Consider the following 21,535-nt stretch of genomic DNA (forward strand, 5'->3'; position numbering starts at 1 on the left):
GATGCCATTCTCCAGTTCCAGCGCTGGAGTTGCCTCAGCCAGCAGGAAATTACTTAGGATTTGGCATATGTTCCTTTTCAAAACTCCAATTAATTTACATAATTTCTAAGAATAGGTTCCACAGAAGTGAAGGCAAAGCTTTTAATTAGTATTAGACTCAAAGTGATACACTGGATAATGAACTGCTCTCTCCTCCCTTTATTCACGTTGACAGGGAAGACGCCTGTTTAATAAAAGCAGCTACAAGAAGAGGACCGGAGGGGTGAGATCTTCCTTGGTCCCTGCCAGGCTCTGCAGCTGAGCAAAAGAAATGCCTGAAATGATTATGGGTGGCAGAATCAGACCCTTTTATCACTACTTCATGGCATTTCCACCTGCGAGGATGCCATCAGCCATTATTTCCTAGCAACTCCCCCAAGCGAGTGTCAATTTTCATTGAAATAAGCAGAATATTTTTGACCATTTTGAGTATTTTATAGCCTCGCAGATGTTGAACCTTTACTCCTACTCTCAGTCAATGCCTCCCAGAAGCAGCCCCACTGACCACACAGATTTACACCAAGAGATTGCCTGTCCTGGAGTTCACAAACCCTGCATGGGTGATGGAAATACTCCACGACTGCCAGAGAGCAGTCAAGTAAACTGGATGGACAAGCGACAAGCCTGCAGAAGAGTCCCTTCCAGCAAAGTGAGAAATCTTGCCACAGAAAGTACAATGAATTAACGTGGTACGAGCACCACGGTCGCTCATTCAAAGGGTTGCAATCGCTAACATGGTGGATTACAGCCTGCGACGGCGCTCATGAGGAATGAATGGAAAATCGCATAACCCTCCACTCAATGTCTGTCACTTACAGCCCAAACCCACTAAAAAAGCCAGGGCTGTCACGGTTCTCGCTTACAAACCCCAAGAAGCAATTAAACTCACAGTTTTTATCGCAGCGCACATTTGCAAATTTGCCAGCAAGCACAGGCTGAGACCCTCTGGGCCACCTGAAAGACAGCCCCACGTTGATACGCATCATCTTATAGCTCTGTGTTTCTGCAACCCTGCCGAAAAAATACTGGTGGGCTTTGTAAAAGCTCACAACCACCAACATCACCTGCAGGGCTGAAAGCTGGAGCACCTGAAGATCAAATAACAAGCCAGCAATGGTGCAGGGAGAAGAACCAGGCTCCTAACTCCCAACCGTTGTCTTTAGGGACTGAGATAGTTGCATAATTTTCTCCTTCATAGCTAACGGGTGACTAGTAGTGCGGGTTTACAAAAATATCAGGCGACTTGGGAGCCTAAACGCCATTCCAAAAAAGATCCACAAACTGATTTACAAAAGTATTCAGACCCTTAGGGATGCAGACAGGTTTTAGGGAAGTACCTGTGTGGGTGACATCCTTAAGTCCTAATAATAAAGTTACTAAACATCAGCTCTAGGTCTCGAACTCAGATAGATACACTTCAAAATCATCGTAGTCATTTGGTCTTTATGATAACTAAATACCTTGTTAAATCTGGCTTCAGAATATTTCTGCTCAACAAAGGCAATTAAGTGTAAATAAATCCAAAAATCTGTCATGTCACACCAAAGAGTGGAGCTCAGATAATTTTACAGTGCGCTGGGTAATGCAAATAGAGCCAGGGGACTTGGCTAAGCTGCTTTTGGCCATGAAAACTCAGGGAAGCTGTATTATGGGCTGGTTGCTCTAGCTCTATCCACAAACCCAAGGAAGGGCATCGCCCTCAGACTATGAAATGCTCATTTTCAGCCCCTTCTGCCCAAAATACATCAATGGAGTCGTCTAATTTTAAATTCAGCAGCTTATACAACGTACAGACAAGAGAAAAAGGCTCTAATTTGAACTCTAATTTTCGAATGTCCTAAAAGTCAGGGGTTTTTTTGGTCCAGGATAGTCAGATTCACACCAGTTGTAAGACTGCAACTTCCTGCAAAATTCAGAACTAAGTCAGAAGGCTGAAAAGCTGCAAAGCTGATTAGAAACACTGAACACTTAATAAAATTGACCTGAGCCTCCTTTAATCCTCACCAACTGTAACAGTGTGAAATGCCATTGTCTTCAGTCACATCTCTCCCCGTTTACCCTCCCAAAACTCACAGAAGAAGTGGGCCCCATCTAGTATGATTGGAAACATATTATTTGATTCAATTTTTGTTTTCAAAGAAATCACTTCCCCCAGTGTTTTCTGTAATTCTCCAAGAAACTGGCTGCTTCTAATAGCCTAATTTTAATCACAAAGCTCATGTGTGGTAACGGGCCACAAACACATTAATAGCTGTGGTTAAACTGCCTCTACAGGAATCTGGCATTTGTTTTTTAACTGAGAAAAAAAATAAATAAAGGAAGAAACCCAAATGCAATCTTCTGTGTTATTTGCAGATGAATCAGTCTTGTTTGCGATTCATCAACTTCCTTTGCTAAACACGAAGCAATTTTCCCCGAAGCCGCACCCTCTGCAGGGAGACAAAAAACCCCGGTAAGACACAACAGGAGCAAATTGCCCCTCGATTTGACAAGTGTGGTCACGAGAAGATCAAATTGGAGAGACATGGAGTGGGATGAAGAGAAAAGGGTGCCAGGAAGGCGGCTTTAGAGATACTGTGACCCTGAAGCAATACGCGTGAGAGCCAGCTATGAAACGCACCTACTGAAGAGCCCCTTAAAAACTGCAGATGCTTCTGCCTAGGTTTGAATTTAGCTCTTGCACATTCTAAGCAAGTCTTGTGGAATAAAACAAAACAACGACAGCAACAACAAAAAAAAGAGTTACCATAGAAACAGTAACATTGCAGAGTAGCCGGTCTAAATCCAAACACACCTTCTCCGTATGGCTCGGCCCGCCGCAGATGGCATTAGGGCAAAGACGCCCTCCTACGCAGCTCCTGCTCCAATTTGCCTGGCTGGTGGAAGCACCGGCAGCAGAGGTAGAAGAGACAGATATGCACCCACTTGGGTTTTGTTTTTCTTTTTCTCCCTGTGTTTGGTTTGAGTTTTTTTAACCTCTTTCTTAAAGTATTCAGGGCTGCAATAGCACTCTGCAAGCATTCGCTAAGGAATCCTGGATGGGTCACACGCACAGGTCTCGCTTCACAGGTGGGAAAGTCAAGTGGAAAGGAAAACACTGGTGGGAAACACCTCGAAGTGAAACCATCAGTGTGTCTTTGCACACCCCTAAGTACTTCAGCCATGAAGAGCGACTCAGTCCTTAAAGGCACTGGTTTGGGTAGAGTTTGCCCTCAGTAATGTCTCACAGCAGTAATTGCTATTGAGAATCACACAATCATAGAATCATAAAGGTTGGAAAGATCATCAAGATCATCGTCCAACCTACAGCCCTACACCACCCTAACACTAAACCCTCTCCTGAAGTGCTACATCCAGCCGTTTTTTAAACGCGTCCAGGGATGGTGACTCCACCACCTCCCTCAGCAACCCATTCCAACGCTAAAGAGAGAAATCCATGGGTATTTGAGGAGAGGGGACTGGAACAAATTCAGTGCACATTGTGGCTGCGACCACTCTGCAGAACAGCTATGGACCAGTCCTGGCTTTTGCTTTCTTTGAGAAGAATCATCCATTTTTAGATGTATGACTCCTAGGTATCACTCAACCACTACAGGGCAGCAGATTCTCACTGTAGGTGCACATTAGTTCCTCTCAGTGGAAAACACTGCTGGGCCCAGGGATGTGGGAGGAAAGAGCTCAGGCTGTCAGTCACAAACTCCCACACACCAAGACTGGATGCAGTGAAGTACTGGCACAGGTTGCCCCGAGAGGCGGTGGAGGCCCTGACCCTGGAAACACTGAAGGTCAGGCTTGACAGGGCTCTGAGCAACCTGATCTAGTTAAAGATGTCCCTGCTCACTGCAGGAGCATTGGACTAGACACCCTTTAAAGGTCTCTCCCATCCCAAAATATTCTAAAATTCTATGAAATAAACTTGATCAGGCCCCTTTGCTAACCTCGCAGCACCCTGAGAGACCCCAGCAGATAACGGAGAAAGAAAACCACACGTGCTGAACATACAGCCGGAGGGACATGGAAGGCTGAGGGACCCAGGTCCCACCCAGCCCATCTGCTTTGCTTGAACCATCTCTGGCATTTCTCTTCCAACCCTGACTTCCATAGAGTGCTGCCAAAACAGACCCTCAGGGCATCTCAGACAGGGCTCACCTTTGTTCAGCTCCTTGGATTGCTCTCCCCACCTGCCCCTTACAAAGCCCACAGGAGGGAGGGAGCTACAGAGAGGTGAGAACTTTTTCTTGGTCCACCAGACTCCACCTCGCCCGAGTGGCACCTTTGATATCAGAGGGATCCTTGTTCCCAGAAGCCATGATGGCAGCTACATTTGTAAGGACCTTTGGAGTGTACTCCTAATGATGGTTATTAGGTCTTACAAAGATAAATGGCTTTAATGAGCTGAGACAGGAGTGGGTCAAAAGACAGCCGAGCAACAGAGGGATGGTGACACCACGCACATCTCCCAGCCTTGCAAATAGCAGTCATGGAGAAGGGCTGGCGAGTGCTATGGATGGGGAAGAACAGATGGAGTATAAATAATCTGGCAGGCTGCAAACTACATGGCGACTCACGGGTTATTAAAGCACAGCATGCGCAGCGAGGGCTGGCCAAGCCATCAGTGCATGAAGGGGCTGAGGATTGCTGATGTTGGGATTTAGCTTCCAAGCGAAAGCAAAAGCACGTTTGTTTTAAGGTACTGCATCAGCACAAGCCTATCTATCTATCAGCGGGGCTGAAGACAGAAAAACCCTGTTGGGGTCTATTCAAGTAGCCAGGTCAGGATTGTCTCTGAGCAGAATGTAGCCCTTGGGTTTCTCTATCTTAAATTCTTCCAGAATACCAAAATAATGGAAGAACACACCCTAAAACATCAAAAGTTTTATTAACTTTTGGGTAATATTGTCCTTTTTTAAAAAAAAAAATCAAAGTCTTGGAGAGACAGTGTATCTCACTCTTCTAATTAAAACGCACCATTCATCTGAGGGAAAAATTGTATTTTAGACAGGAGCAAGAAGTCCTGTTTATTATTTGTCTTCATACTTCTGTGTGTAGAACTAGAACCATCTGTCCATCCTGAACTTCAAGTGGTCTGAGTGGTGAGTGGTCCCTCCATCATTCTCCTTAGGAGAGGATTGTCCCAACTGATTCCTTCCATGTCATTAGTCTTACCACTAATTAATACTATCACTGATTACAGGAAACATCCAAAAGTTCCAGCTAGAAACAGAGGCACACTGGACTGGGCACAGTATATAGCTTATTTTTTCCCTGAGAGAGAACAATTTCAAACTAGAATAAAAGAGTTACAACTTTAGGGAAGGAGGAGTAAAGAGTGGAGACAAGAGGAATGAGACCGAAGGCTATAAATCAGGAATTGCCACCTGTCTTAGATAACACCTCTCCCTCCTTAAGTGTGTGTGCTCTTCGAGCAGTTTAAGAGTTTGGGCTAGGGATGGGGTTGGTGACAGCTCCATCCAAGTCATCAGAGCCCACTTTGTAGCAATCAGAGGGAACTGGGAATAGGATGCCCAAATGCAACATCTATGGAAAAACTCCTGGGTCAGAGTCAGTTGCCCAAGCAAGTGGCTGGGATGAGCCGAAAGACACCTGAGGATCCACAACATCTACATGAGACCCACAGATATGGCACAGGAGACCAGGAGAAACATAATGGGAAGTCAGAGAAGATCCCCAGGATGCAGTCTGCCTCTCTCTAGGAAACTAAATCCCATGATCTGTGTGCAGTCTTCACTTTATGCAAGGTAAAGACAGGACTTTAAATGTAAAAATTGCATTGATTCTTAAATTTTAGGGCTAGAAGGTTCAGAGTCTGGCATCCTGATGCAAGGTTCTCTCTTAGAGAAGACCAGCAAAGCTATCCATGAAGCAAACTGCTGAAATTGTCACACTTAACTTGTAATCAGGCCCCAGTAACAGTCTGGCCACCCTTATTCATACTCAAATCCTTGGCCATTTTCTCAGATGTCCTCTGAAGCCAAAGCTCTCATTCATGACTGGTATCTAGCCAACCATAGGGGGTTCCCCCAGCACCTTGAAATCAGAGCAGAAACAGCAAAGGACTCATCTCCCTGGGCTGTGGCATTCAAAACACCCTTGAAAACCCTGTCTGTATTTAGTTTTCTTAAAGGACCAGTACATTTTCTGAAAAGAACGGAACAGCAAAATAGCGGGTGTCCTTTTTTGAAGAAAAATCTTTTTTCGGTATGTACAGTTTGCAAAACACTATGTTTAGTAGCTATATAATAGCAGCATTTTCTGGCACTTGAACATCATGCTCCTTCTCAAAGGATCCTAGAGCATTTTACACTTTGGACATATGGCCAAGTGTAAAATAGCACTAGAAATAAAGAAGAATCTGTTTGCAGCCTTCATCCTGATTTTCTGCGACCAGCTGGTGTGGTCTGGTGGCTGGTGCCCTCTCCTTGGATTACAAGAGGGGATCAGGGCCGTGCTTTCGAGGAAGATATTTGGATCTGCCGCCAAAGACCACCACATTCAAGTTCAGCTCTGCAAGTTCTGAGAGTTGATAACTCGGGCTCAAATTCACAGCTTATGAGGTCTCAGGTAAAATACACCAAAATCAAAAAGCATCACCACCAACAGCAACAACAAAAAACATGGGAATGTTGGAATAGCCCAAGAGGAGAGTTATTTTGGGGCCGAATGTGACAAAAGGGCAGGATTAGGTCAACAGGGCTTCTGATGACGCATAAGAGGAGTAACCTCTTGCACTACAAATGTGGATCTGCTTCCCCGGCACCACCACCTGGGACCACTTTGCCAGCCTATTGGTGTCCCCCTCCAGTCGTGCACAGCTCGAACGACAACAGCAATTTAACTCATAATCCAGCCAAACATGCACGTGCTCACCCCAGGGTCTGTAGAGGAGGCACACACTTACGGTGTCCTCAGTGATGGATTTCTGCAGGGAAATGTAGAAAATGAAGAATATAATTGCTCGGTGTGCAGTTTACCATGTCTGCCAAAGTAAACATTTCCAGCTTTCCAGAAGATCTTTAACAGTTGCCAGCTGTCAAACCCTGTGTTTTATATCTCATCTAACACATGACAGTTACAGTAGCACGGAGCCCCAGGCACCATGTAGTGACACTACTTCTGTGCTGGGTTTGCAAATAAATAAATAAATAAATAAATAAATACACATCGCGTTGAGTTCAACATTTTTTTGCTGTGACCCAGGATTTCTCTTGAAGGACCCACACAAAAATATTGGCTTATCTTGTAAGATCAGACAAGTGTATTCTCATATGGTCTCCTAAAGCCTTTCCTTAACTCGTGTTTAAGTCACTGCTGGACAAAGACATGTTCACAGGCACGGATGAGCTGTCTTATTTTTTCTCCTTAATTAACAGGCACAAGACGGGATTGATTCACCCTAAATAGGCAGAAAAAAGTGGTGCCCACACACAAATAATTTATCAGCCTCCTGTCTCCCAAGAACCAGGGGTTTAGGTAACACCAGACATTGAATTAGCTCACTTTGTTCTAAGCTTCCACATTACAAACACAGAAGCCCTGTTGACCTAATCCTGCCTTTTTGTCACATTTGGCCCCAAAGTAACTCTCTCTTGGGCCATTCAAGCATTCCAATGTTTTGCATTGTCTTCTAAGAGGAACGTCTTTGCAAGCTTTGACCGCATAGCATGGCAACTGGGATTTGCTGAATTTAAATTTATGACCCTCATGCAATAATTAAAATAAGTGAGTATAAGTCTGGCATGCTGAGAAGAGGCAGCAAAACAGCTTCTAGTTATAAACTTTTTTTAAGAGGATGTTTTACGAGCCTCATCAGAAACATTTTTCATTCTTTCATATAGAGAGGAGCAAACTTTACACGTTATCTATTTTCTATTGTGACTTAATCCCTGACCCACACAACGCATTTTTGATCTTGAAACTGCAAATGTAAACTTTCACAGAGTTGGCAGATCGAATGAAACAAATGGCTGAGAATCAAAACTCCCCGCACTCCACTCCCATCACAACACGGGGCTTCTCAAACCCACGTTCGTGCTGAAAGCCAACGCACAAATCTTCCCACTTCTCACAGCCTAGCAGAGCTTTCACACGGTAAGAAAATGAGCCATTGCCTGGGCCATTGGCAAAGCATTCCTAAATTAACACTGCTAATTCAAGTACATCTCAGCTGGGCGAGGAGCCTGGATTCCTCGCAGGTTGCTGCTGCTGGCACATCCCTGCAGAAAGGGTGAAGGTGGCATCAAGGTTTCCTGGCATACCAGCCAGGATGGGACATAGTGAGTGCCTTCTTCCAATCACAGAATCACAGAAACGTAAAATTATAGATTCATTTTAAGTTGGAAAGGCCCTTTAAGATATAATTATCATAGAATCATATAGGTTGGAAAAGACCTTTATGATCAATGAGACCAACCATCAACCTAAGCCCACGACTAAACCATGTCACCGAACACCTCATCTACACATCTTTTAAATACCTTCAGGGGTGGCGACTCAACCAATCCCCCTGTTCCAATGCTTGACAATCCTCTTGGTCAAGAAATTTCTCCTAGTACCCATCTAAACCTCCCCTATCACAACCTGAGCCATTTCCTCCTGTCCAATCTTTTGTTACTTGGGAGAAGAGACCGACCTCCACCTCACTACAACCTCCTTTCAGGTAGCTGTAGAGAGCAATAAGGTCTCCCCTGAGCCACATCAAGTCCAACCGTAAACCTAACACTGTTAACTCCACCACTAAACTATGTCCCTAAGTGCCACATCTACATGTGAACTGCACCAGTTCCATGGGTGTTTTAGAATCGTAGAACCACTAAGGTTGCGAAAGACCTCTAAGATGATCTTGTCCAACCATCTACCCAACACTACCATGGACCACTAAATCATGTTACGAAGTGCCACATCTACACATTTTTTGAACACTTCCAGGGATGGTGACTCCACCACTTCCCTGGAAAACTCTTTCAGTAAAGAAATGTTGCCTAATATCCAATCCAAACAACCCCTGGTGCAACTTGAGCCCACTTCCTCTTATCATGAGTAACCTGGGAGAAGAGATCAGCTACCACCTCACTACAGCCTCCTTTCAGGGAGTTGTAGAGAGCAATGAGGTCTCCCCTCAGCCTCTTTTTCTCCAGGTTCAACAATCCCAGTTTCCTCAGCTGCTCCTCAGACGACTTGTTCTCCAGACCCTTCATCAGCTTCGTTGCCCTTCTCTGGACATGCTCCAGCACCTCAGTGTCTTTCTCACACTCAACACAGTACTCAAGCTGTGGCCTCACCAGTGCCAAGTACATGTGCATGATCGCTTTTGGGGCGTCCCAGTGCAATGCTGCTTAAAGGCAAGGAAGGAACCCAGAGCCATGAATGGTGTTAGGGAGGGCACCGTCATCTACCAGGTCCCCAAGCAGGAGGTGCTGGAGACAGCGAGGCACTGCTGTGCTTCAACACAGCTCCCCGAGCATCCTGTCACTGCCACAGCCATGCTGCCCACCACACCGCTGCGAGGATGTAGCTGTTAGAAACCAAACCAGCATAGCTGGAAATCAGGGTTATCCGGAGCCGTCATGATTAACAGCAGTGCAGATTTGGACAGGAAATTAAAGCTGGAGCCTCAGGGCTGAAGCACATCTCCCAACTATTAAAAATCGGAGTGAGAAGACACACACACAAAAAAAAGTAGGAGCAAAATTATCTCCCACTTCCACTCTAGGTCCCCGAAGGAGCTTTCTCTGCTTTGTGGCTTGTGATCATATGGAAATTTCAGTGCAAGGCTCACAGACCCAGCTCATGTCAGCTTTCGTATTTGTATCCTTATAACTGCACAGTTGCATACGGTGCCTTCACATAGGTCTTAACAGAATCAAGACACATCAGAAATAATGCTGAGGAATCAGTGCTGAAAATCCCCAGACCCTAGAAAAGACTGACTGCAAGAAATCAGTTCTCTCAGAATGGCAAGTCCACAAATAAAACCACATTTTATACAAACACCTTACTCGTGACCTTTCATGGTGATGTATTAAAGCAACAGCCTTTCCTGCAATATTTTAACTTAAGCTGCTAAACACTGAATGATATTTATTCATCGTGGGTTCTGTAAGCAAAGGAAAAATATGTATCTTTTACCTTGAACACTTCCATTGGAAGAGGAAAGTTTGCTGCATCATTAAGGGATTTTTCCAGAGCGCATTTCCACTCAGATATAGTCTTCAGAGAACAGATATCTAAAGCAATGATGACAGAAAAAAAAAAATCAAGAGGTGACTGTTTGGGGACCAAATATTTCTGAAAGACTTAAGTTTCTATGTCATAAAAATGGATAGTACAAGTCAAATGAATGGTGTGTATTTCTGGAGCTGTACTGAGTGGATAAATTCAACACAAAAACAACTAGCAGGGGCACATTTGAGAAAGATTGTGGTTTATATCCTGGAGTAAAACCCAGAAAAATGCATGTCCTCCATTTTCTGCTGAAGAAATGAGAACTGTACTATCTCATTCCTTGAAAGTAACAAAAACTTCCCTTTGGTTTTCAATTCTCAAAATACCTGACGTTTTCCTGTCTGAGGAGCCTCAGGACTTCAGCCAATACTAGTTATATCTGAACAAAACCAGAAATATCTTTACCAAGGCTTCTGTTCATTGGCAAGTATTTTATTTTTTTTTTACTATTATTGCAGGGTTTGGGGTTTTTTTGCAGTGCGTAGGGTAAGTGTGGGACCCAGTCCCGTTTACCAGGGTATCACACCAATTCAAAGGCTTACACTTAGGAATGCATCATTATACTTTTCAGGCAACATCTTCCTGCAGATTCACATTGCTTTCAGCGAGTTTCTTTAAATAGCTTTAATATTATTAAATCATTATATTAACAAGCCCTTTATGGTCCAGTGCAGCGAAATGCCTATGAATCATCCAAGGAAACAACGTAGGAAATAATACTACAATGAAGAACACTATATTGGATTTACTTCTGCCCTAGAAAACATATTGTTATCCTGCACATAACACATTATTGCAGAACATTCATATCAAGGTCTTAAAGAGACAAGATAAGTAGGTAGATTGCAACAATTATTAAAATGGAAATGAACATTTACTCAATAATAAACTTGAACCTTGATACAGAGCGAACAGTGTGAAGCTTTGCTTTTGTCAGTTCGGCTTCATGCACTTACATCACAGTTCAATTTGGCCCAATTTGCATTTAAATTCTGTACATCTGATAACCATATATATTTACTAGCTAGAAAAGATTTACTGCTGTATCTTACACTTCTGAAGGAGAGAATAAAAATATGTATGAAAAAAAGGAATTGGCAAGCACTGTTTTCACCTAGCACTGATGGTACAAGAGAATTTTATGCTCTGATCTCAACAGATTTAAGACCTTATCAAAATAGGATTTGCAGAATCACTCAGTGGAAGTGGATGTATTTATACTTACACTATATCAAACCTTGCTGCTTCAGAACATACATCAAGGATATGCATATGAATTTAAACACACTTAAAGGGAAATGTTAACCTTTCAGGGCACGATTTTTTTTAATTCCTCAACTGCCTGGCTATTAATGGGAATATACCTTTCAAGTATTTGTTTACAGCATGTGCAGCTGTCACAGGCATTAAGAAGTGTGTTCTTTATCTAATTGTTCATTATTTTATAGCCTTGTTCCTCCAGTTCTGCCTTACTCGCAGGAGCTCTGATTGGCTTGAAAAGCAAGGAGGGAAACAACTCACTTGGTTTCTTACTGTTTGGTTTAAATGATGCCAAACGGGGAAAACCCAATACAAGATGACTTCACCCTAAACTGCAGCCAGACTGTTGCTTCAACTAACAAAAAAATGGGTTTTGAGAAACCCTTGCTTTCTATCATCATGACAGTGAAGCATAGGAAAGAAGAAGAAAGTGGCAGTTTTTGGCAACTTTGCCCAAAACCAGTGAAACAGCAACTTCTTTGGGCAGTATCAAGAAACTTTGAGAGATGAAGAAAGACAGCTCCAGTGGTTTTAATAAGCAGCAAGCAATATTATATGTGCATTTAATTAGCGGCAGCTTGCTTACGCTGGCGAGTGTATGGACACTAAACTGCATGGTTAAAAGAGCATAAAGCATTTTGCTTAAGTGATAGTGTTGCAGGTAATTGAATAAAATGTGCTGTGTCAATTTGTATTTAGGTTAACAAGGAGTGAGCAACTAAAATGACTGCCAATTTGTCCTCAAACAGAAAGCAACATAAAACAAGACGATCTCTTCCTGCGTAAACCATGGAGGCAAGACCATTCGTGGCTCTGCGTCAAGCAGCCTGTGCCAATTTGCACGAGCAAGGAGGCTTATTTTGGATTCAGATATGCATCTGAGGGGAAAAAAACAGGCTATGACCCTTTTGCCTAACAAGACATCCGAAGGGTCTGAAAGTTGCCATTTGGAGAAGACAGCCAGAATGCTATTTTGTAAGGACCCTCTGGCACATGCTTGTACCTTAAGGGGGTGCTACGATGTGGATGGCTTCAGAAAAGAGACCTCTCCATACAAAACAACCTAAACATTCAGATGCATGGGATCTCCTTTGTATGAATCATAGAATTATTAAGGTTGGTACAGACCTCTAAGATCATCTACGTCTTGAAAGATTGACCTCAAACTGCTGCGCAAGGTGAAACTCAACCTGGAGGCTTCCAGAGGTGGATCAACACAGAAAAATCACAGCTCAGACCCAAAAGGAGACAAAGATGAAGGTGCATATGCAGCATCCAACTCAAGGGTAGGCAAAGCACTGTCACAACCTGCAGAACTGATGAATAACTGAACACAGCAATTGAACACTCAGCCTGATTTGAGAGGAGCAGCATGCACTCAGCACCTCTTTGGAGGAGATTCATAGCTGCTTTGATATACAGTCTAAGGCTCTTCCTGTAATCAATCAAGGAGTCACCTTAACTGGCTTCAGATGTTCTAAAGTAAGACAACTGGGACTGTGTTTGTTGCTTTCGGGCTGCTCTGAGTGGACAAAATAAACTTACGAAAATGTCATTTCACCCAAGGTATGTCAGCTGTGTCTTAAGCATCCCCTTTTCTCCACTAATCATAAAGAGAAAGCGATAACTCATGCTGAACTGTCTTTTTGGTGCCCACACTATGGCAGGTGAATCTAATACCTGAAACGTAAAAAACCAACATACTGTGCACAGATTCTTTCTCTTTCCTAAGAAAGCTTTTCACACAATAAAGGTCTTTCTAGTCCAAATTCTATTTACCATAGAAGTCACCAGGAGGGATGTAAGCAGGGAAGGACGTGTCCCTAGCACACTCTTCTGTCCTGGGTTCCTTAGGAAATTGCATCTTTGACAGTTAGCTGTTTAGTAGCTTCAACCACAAGATTCTTTAGAGAAGGTGCAGCTGCCACCATCTCATCCTGACAACTCACTACGCTTGCCTGCCTGCTCGCCCCAAGATTTCTTTTGCAGACTCTTTATTTTATGACAGATCCCGTAAGACCAGACACTTGGCTTTTTCCATCTTCTTCCTCTGGCTCTTCCCCTATTCATCCATTGTGTCTCATGAACATGTCAATATTATGCAGAGATGAAATGGTCAATATAGTCCAATATATAAGAAGTTGTACAACCAATATTTCTGCCTCCAGAAACTGCTCAGATTCCCATTTCTAACTGGCTACTCCGGTAGAGCCTGACTGGGTAGAGCAGAAGCAGGGACTCAGGAATACTCCTCGGGAGCACTGTTTAGGAGAGGACTTGTGAGAAAATGGAAGGGTTGAGAACCAAAGAGTCTTTTCACATCAGACTCCTGGGAGACCCAGCTTTGTAAGATGATCATGTATTTAAGTTGATGGAAATCAAGAAGAAGATCTGAGCACTGAAATCATTAATAACAACATTTGCTAAAAAGTGAATGACCAGAGAAATGCTAAGGAGAGGAAACATGTTAGATGAAGACATAGGAGAAGAAGAGAAAGAAATTTTCGAATTAGTTAAATCAAGGAGAGGGGAGCAGAAAGATAAGTTACTTCAGCAAATAAGGTGTCAAATAACAAGTTTAGAGACAAGACAGCCAAAAATAAAAATAAAAGAAAGGTGGGTGGATAGGGAATCCATAGAGAAGGAAGCACAACTGGATAAAAAGAGGGAAGAGTAGAAAGAGAGTGGAATAAGCAAAAGAGAAAGTACAATTCTTGCTTCAGCCATTTCTGTATTGATTCATCAAACCTGCATAGGCCAAGAGGGTTCAAAGACAGTCAATGAAACAGTGTTTCTCTGTAACACAAATGCTCTGTAAAACAACAGAGTGAGTGATGTCCGTGCTCTCCAGTATTCACACCTGATTTAGAAGTGATGGGGAACATTGATTCCTACCTACCAGCGAATCAAAACACATGCTTCCCAAAAGCATTCAAGATCTCGATTTAGACCCAAGATCCAGACAAACCTGTGAACACAACAACTGTATGTATCGGGGTAACCTCTCTGAATCAGTTGCAATGGACAGAAGCCACATCAGAAATACCCAAAGAAGCACTACTTGTCTGCTATTATTTGACATTTATGGAAAAAAGTCACCCACAGCACATTGTAAATGAGGCACAGACCTGGACAAGTTGTTTACCTATACAGGTAAAGGAGGTAGAGGTCTGCTGGTCCAAAACCTGTGCATTAATCAAGAAACCACCTCATCTCTCAAGGGAAAGGGCAGTCCTGCAGCATCCAGCTTGGAGGTGCACATAGCTAGCAAACGGGGGACATGTTCCACTTGTATAACAGCTTTTTGGTCCCAAATATAAGCTACAATTTTATGAAAAATACAGATACTGTACACTTCCTGCCCCAAAGAAGACTATGGATGCAAGAGTCTAAGCTGCCATGTTTAACCAGATCCCTAATTCCAAGGGAAGTCAAGTCAACCAACTTGACTTGGCCACCTCAAGTCAGACCAACGCAGAGCCAAACACCCCAAGAAGAGAGAAATAAAACTGACCAGAAACTTCCACAAGGTTTTGAACAATACTACTGGATGGTGGAGAAAATCCACCCTCCCAGCCATCCCCCATTGTAATGGGGTATATCCTGGAAGCATATCTTCAAAGCTAGCCCCAGAACCTGCCAGTACATGCCTCTACAAGCATTTCTCCAGCAGGCTTCAAGCAGCCCTGAGCCTCTGCTGTGTGCTGTCATCCCTAGGCCATATCCTGCTGGCTAGACCTTGGTAGCGCTTAACCTTCCTCTACACTCATCCTTACAACCATTCTTTCCCTGCCATTTTGGTCCTGATCCTTTTGCCAAATCCAGTCACACTGTTTGGAGTTTGATTCCAGCTGACTCCCAATCTCTGCTGATCTCAGCCTCCTGGCCCAGCCTGCTTGTGCCTGCCCCTTCTACCTGGTCCCTGCCCCTTGAACTTCTCCTACTCCCAGATTTGTAATGACTGATTTCTGAGTCTGCACTGGATCAACTACAGTATCTGCAGTGGATCAACTACGGTACCTATTTCTCTCCCTCCAAGCTGGTTTGGACACTAGAGAACTGCTTCTCCAAGTTTCAGTCTTCTGATGTTTAATTGGGTCTGACATAACTTGCAAAGATTTCTTGGAGAAAATGTGGGAGTGTGTATTTTAAATCTGAAAGACACCATCTACCATTACCCAACAGAGCATTTCCTTAGCTTCTATCAACAGACACTTCATAACCTCTCAATGGGCGGGCTGACAAGGACAGGTAGAAAAACCCAGTGCCCTCGCTCCACTTTCTGACTGGTTACACATAAGACAGGTCTCACATTAGAGATGTACAACAATCTTACAGCAGAATATGAAAGACTTGTGTTGCAGAGACCATAAAGATTCCAAAACACTTTCTTCAGCCCCAGGAAATTTGATGGAGATCTACTGCTACCCAAGAGAAATGTGTGTGGCCGTGGCAAGACAAACAGGCAAGATGTCTTTGGTTGAGGGGAAAGCAAATGGAGCCTTTTATATGCTGAGAGGTGTCACACAGGACTTTATTTGGACAGCACAGGACTGGTTCCCAGTGAGGACTCCACCATGATGCCTACAGTATGGCCAGGAAGACCTTCTCACTAAAATGACACTGAAAAGGGCTGGGCCAGCTGGCACATCCTGGGACTAGCCCCATCAGCTCTGCATCTTGGTGGAAAACTGCACAAAACTGCTTTTATCGGACTCTGCTTCCTTCCAGGAGTGAGGCAAGCTAAACTGGATTTATTAAATAAATACAGTTTACCTGACCCACTTTGAACCCAAACTAGATAGCTCTCACATGCCACCTGTGCTACAGCTTGAAACTCCTGCCAAAGCAATGTGAATGCTGGAGAAGAAGAAATGGGTTGCACGAGTATTTCAGAATATCAGCAAATGCCACAAAAGGAGATGATAGTATTTTTTAAGAGGCTCTTTACCTGCAGGTGGGTCCATTCTGTATTTATTCTCTTGACACCAACCGACTGGTCGAAGTCTGCAATCCAAGTAAAACAACCACTGGTCATAGGATTCAGTCTCCTCCAATCCCACATAGCGAAGGCGTAATCTTCCTCCAACATTTTCAACCACACTAACTATCCAGTACTGAAAGGGATTCTGGGAATCCTGCAGCTCTATTAAGGAATCAACTGTAATGAGGTCTACAGGGTTTTTTCCTCGCAGAGGCTGTTTGAATAGAAGCAAAACTCCTTATTTTAAACTTTATTTGAAGACTTCTCAAGGAAACAGATGACAGCAGAAGATTATTTTTGTTTTTCACACCATCATCCAAGCGATCAGCAAACAGTCTGTTCTTCTTCTATTTTACCCAATGTCTTCCAAGTGCAAATTCAGAAGTAAAACAGAAAACAACAGTTGTGCTAATTTCTCAACCGACATCAACAACAACAACAAAAAAGAATAACGAAAGGTGGAAAAGTCTGTAAGGCACATCCACTTAGGATGCTCCTGAACAACTGAAAGCCCAGTTATACTGGAGGATTTCAACCAATTTTTCATTGATTGCAGCTGATAAGAACCAATCACAGGACTGGACACTGTCATTTACATAAAAGGTGACTTCTCTAAGGTGACTACTTTGGGCAAGACCCCAGAATTGCCCTCCGTGCAATGATCTTTCCCACCAAAGGCTTTATCTCATTCCTACGGGCATGTAGAGCAAATCATTCCCCATAGCCATGAATGCAAGAGTCTATGGTGGGTACTCCAAAGCCAATCATAGGTTTCCACCAGCTTAAGCAGTCTTGGGATCAAAGCCCAAGGGATTTGTTGGGCCAAGTCACCACACCCAAGAAATCCCAGCAACGGGTTATTTGCTTACACGGGTTTTTTCTGTGATCCCAGTTTTGCAACAATTTACACATGTGCTTAACTTTCCACCTCCAAAGCTGCTAACCACAAGCATTAAAAAAACATTAGATGCTTTGCAGAACGATACCTTTGGGGCTCAGCATTTTTGTTTTGTGACTGTGAGCATCTCTGTCTTGTAAAGCTTTTCTCCGCTAACCTAACAGTTAGATTTCTTCTTTTTTATTAAATCTAAGTTCCAATTCTTATGCAATTTCTCGATTCCAGGTCTTTAAGAGCAGCTCTAAAAAATACCCCAGGAATTGGAAGCACTGGTCCCCAAAGGAGATGCTAAGCAGAAGCAAAATAAATTAAAAACAAGGACTTTTTTTTTTACTGTGTGTTTGCCCCACTTCTACTTAATTAAACAATATAAACCTTTCACAGTATATTTTAAAATATTAATTCTGTAAATCAGAGTCAGCCCAGGATGGTTCTTTCTAGGAGTGGCTAGAAAAGAGAGGAGAAAATCTTGTTTTTCAAAAAAAAATCACTTTCCTACTGAACTTTGAAAATATCCACAATTTTGAAATGCAGTTGATTTTCAATACATATCTCTTAATAAGAGGCAAATGTATAAGAATTTAGTAAAAAAATGTAATTCAAATTAACTAAAACCTTATCAGATATACAGTTTTAACCAGCTCCATAATTAATATATAATTCTCTGAACAATATATTTGCCATTACAAGCCACTCCTCTGAAGTGGAAGCTACAAGCACCTGTATAATATCTTCAAATATTATTTCATGGTAAAATGTAGTGTCAGAATTTAGTAACGTAACAGAAATCTACTTTAATGGATTTTTTCCTCTCATACAGCTGTTTCATTGCAACAAAACATTCTTTAATATGAAATGATGGTGTAATCATTTAACTTTTAACTTATAATAAATCCCTGGCTGTATAAAAGCAAATATTGCTTTCCCTGATTTGTGCACTGAATTATATGCCAATGGGTTGTCACTTACCCCCGAGGACTGAACGGCCAAGATTAATAATTGGCTTGCATGAAATACTAACATTAACACAAGAACTCTACACAGGCACATAAAAAACCCCACCCAAAAGTATCACTACATATTGATTTAACAGTATAACAACAATCTGCAGCACTCATGAACAGCAAATCTGTCGACAGGAGGGTACATACATTGCACGGCACAGACAACACTAAGGACATACATTGCATAAAACACCAGAAAAGGGTCAGAAAAAAGCTTCAAAAATACTCTCTTTCCTTTCCCTGCATTTCTGCCTGGGGCTGCCTCTTTTCTCTACCTGTGGGACGGGAATGGAGGAGGTTCTGGATGCCATCAGTAAAACCAAAGATGGGCGTTGGACACCACCAAGCTTTTTGCATGTGTCACCTGGGAACAGTCCATGAACGGGGATGTAGCAGAAGCTGAGGACATGCATTACTTTGGGCGTTCAGCTCACAGATTGAGGAGGGAAATATTGATGGTACACTATTAACTCTCCCTGCCAGGCAGCTCGTACTGCACAGGCATGTGGAAAAAGGATTCAACTGTGGCCAGTGGGAGTGACCAGGCCAAAAATGATCAAAAATAGAGCCTGGATACACACTTAGAATCATAGAATGTGTTGGGCTGGAAGAGACCTTTAAAGGTCATCCAGTCCAACCCCCCTGCAGTGAGCAGGGACATCTTTAACCAGATCAGGTTGCTCAGAGCCCCATCAAGCCTGACCTTGAATGTCTCCAGGGATGGAGCCTCCACCATCTCTCTGGGCAACCTATGCCAGGGTTTCACCACCCTCATAGTAAAAAACTTCTTCCTAATGTCTAATCTAAATCTACCCTGCTCTAGTTTAAAAACCCTGCCCCTTGTCCTATCTCTACACTCTGTTGTAAAAAGTCCCTCCCCAGCTTTCCTGTAGCCCCTTTCAGCTACTGGCTTCCAAAAAGCCAACACGAGTGTTTACACAAAGGTAAAATGCCTGTATGCCCTCAGTCTAAATACAGAGTGGCAGGAAAATCTGTCTTCTGCTGGACACACTGTCTCCTCTCCAAACACCTATGCAGCACCCACACAAGAGCAGGGCACATCCCAATAGAGAAGGTGCCCTGCTCCCATGGTTTCAAGATGGATCTGCGGGATTTTTGTCCAAGATCTCAAGGCAGGTGCAAACCTCCCTGTGAATATGCTGCACAGAGTAAGCTCAAGGCCACATGGGGGCATCTTAAAAAAGCAGACCCTTCTTCTCTGCTGACTGCCAATGACTGAGGCCACCTCACCCAATTGCTAAATCTGACTGCTGTGTTTAGGTGGAGGGAAGGTCCTTGGGAGAGCTATTTCCATAAACACATAAAACTCACAGTGCTCCCCATCAACTGATTAAACCTTCTCTCCAATAAAAGCCCGGGTCACCAGTTGGGTGGATCTAATGGTGCAGTGAAGGGCTGTGTAGATGCCCTCCACGCTCTCCTTCACCACCCAGCCTTCTTTGCGTACCCAACATTTTAAGCACCGCCCTCCACCGTAAAGACAAACAAACTACCCATCATTGGGTCAGAAGCAGAGCCAGCAAGAGTCAAGGCAACGTTGCCACTGACTTTTGGCCAGCGCTGGATCAGACCCCACCAGACATCGGGAACGCAAACACCGCTGCAGCACGCACACCGCGACGCCGCGTCTGATAGAAACTGCAATCTAATACATACGCCTTCCAGTAAATTTGCAGGTGCAGTCCGGGCCCCAGTCAAATCGTGTATGAGAAACTCTGTCCAGTCCATGTATTTCTCTTTTATTGCTGGGGAGGGAGAGGAAATAAAAAAATATATGGTTAGCACAGCAGACTGCAAAGCACTTGCCATTTGTATTTTAGAGACATCCATCCTGGTTTGAGCTGAACAGAACCAATTCTGTTCAGTGATTTTACTTTTCAGCTCAGTCTATTCTAAGGGGCTGCACTTTCAGAAGCTAACAGCATGGTTTTGCAGACAGTGTCTGCTACTAGAAGTGATCACGCCTGATGTTTATGCACACTACCAAGGACTGGTATGCAGAAAGGCTCTTGTTCATATTTGCTCCTGTAGAAACCAAGGTCATTGCTAAACCTTGTGTAACATATTGTGGGTGCCGGGAAGTAAAAGTGGTGGCAATGAAGTAAAAAGATTGTACAACCAGGGAGAAATGGACAGGAGATCCAAACCTGACAAAAAAAATTCCATTCCATATATATCATATTCAGTTTAAGGCTGAGCGATCACGTGGATTAAGGTCTCTTCTTCAAAGGCCAGCATACAAGGAGGATTCCCATCCGATCTTCTGCCTTTGAACCCTATCCTGAGTTCCCAAATCCAACTCTTGTGCCACCGAGCCTGGGACCTCCCCAGTGCCACCAGCTCTGCAGCATCAGTGGGGATTGCTATCGGGGTGAGTTAGGTTCAATATCACTTTTGCATATATTTGCATATGTTTCATTATCTCCTTATTAGTACTCCTGTTTTATTTAACTGTTCCAGTTTTCTTTTCCAACCCATTAGGGGTCTCTTTCTTATTCCCTTTCCATTCCCCTTTGGGGAGGGGAGACAGGGTATTAGAGAGCAGCTGTCAGCATTTAGTGGCCAGCCCAGCCCTAATCCTTGACAATACCTCCTCGGGGTTTATCAGCTCTAAAGTTTCAGATACAATCTCAAACTAGACCAGGAGAAAATCTGTTATCCAGTTCCTTGGGAAACCTGTGCACAGAGTTTCAGGAGCTGCTCCACTTTAGTCACTGACAGTGATTTGCAACAGCATGGCTTATCATCTCCATCTCTCCCATTCAAAACCAGCCACTGCTCGTGTAATCTCCTGGTTTCCTGTGTATCACAATGCTCAGATATAATTTATAAAGTCCCTTTGTATGTTCACTAATGACCTCAGAGAAAAAAAAATACGCTATGCAAACTTTCAGTTCCTCGATAACCGACACACCAGGTGTTTGCCACCAACGAAGCAAAAGAATCAACCCTGAGAACATCGTGTGACAGCTACTGAGCCAATACACTTGCAGGAACAAAGACTTCAAGATTTTATCAGGAACTTCTATTTCAAAAAATAATCGTTTTTGAGGAAAACACTGTAAACCTGTGTTACATTAGGGATCC

At 43.3% G+C, this 21,535-nt stretch overlaps 1 protein-coding gene across 1 annotated transcript in view; it reads right to left on the minus strand.

Moving 5' to 3' along the window:
• The window catches only part of LOC104271600 (scm-like with four MBT domains protein 2), a gene marked incomplete at both ends in the record, with an annotated part of 36,843 nt that extends 16,650 nt beyond the window's left edge, over positions 1 to 20,193 (minus strand). Inside the window, 3 exons of the mRNA XM_009866320.1 lie at positions 10,186 to 10,283; positions 16,493 to 16,739; positions 20,105 to 20,193. Of these exons, the coding sequence (XP_009864622.1) occupies positions 10,186 to 10,283; positions 16,493 to 16,739; positions 20,105 to 20,193 (434 nt within the window). The remainder of the gene's footprint in view (positions 1 to 10,185; positions 10,284 to 16,492; positions 16,740 to 20,104) is intronic.
• Between the last annotated feature and the right edge of the window lie 1,342 nt (positions 20,194 to 21,535).

The sequence above is a fragment of the Apaloderma vittatum genome, unplaced genomic scaffold, assembly GCF_000703405.1.
Source record: "Apaloderma vittatum isolate BGI_N311 unplaced genomic scaffold, ASM70340v1 scaffold12600, whole genome shotgun sequence".
NCBI classification, from domain to species: Eukaryota; Metazoa; Chordata; class Aves; order Trogoniformes; family Trogonidae; genus Apaloderma; species Apaloderma vittatum.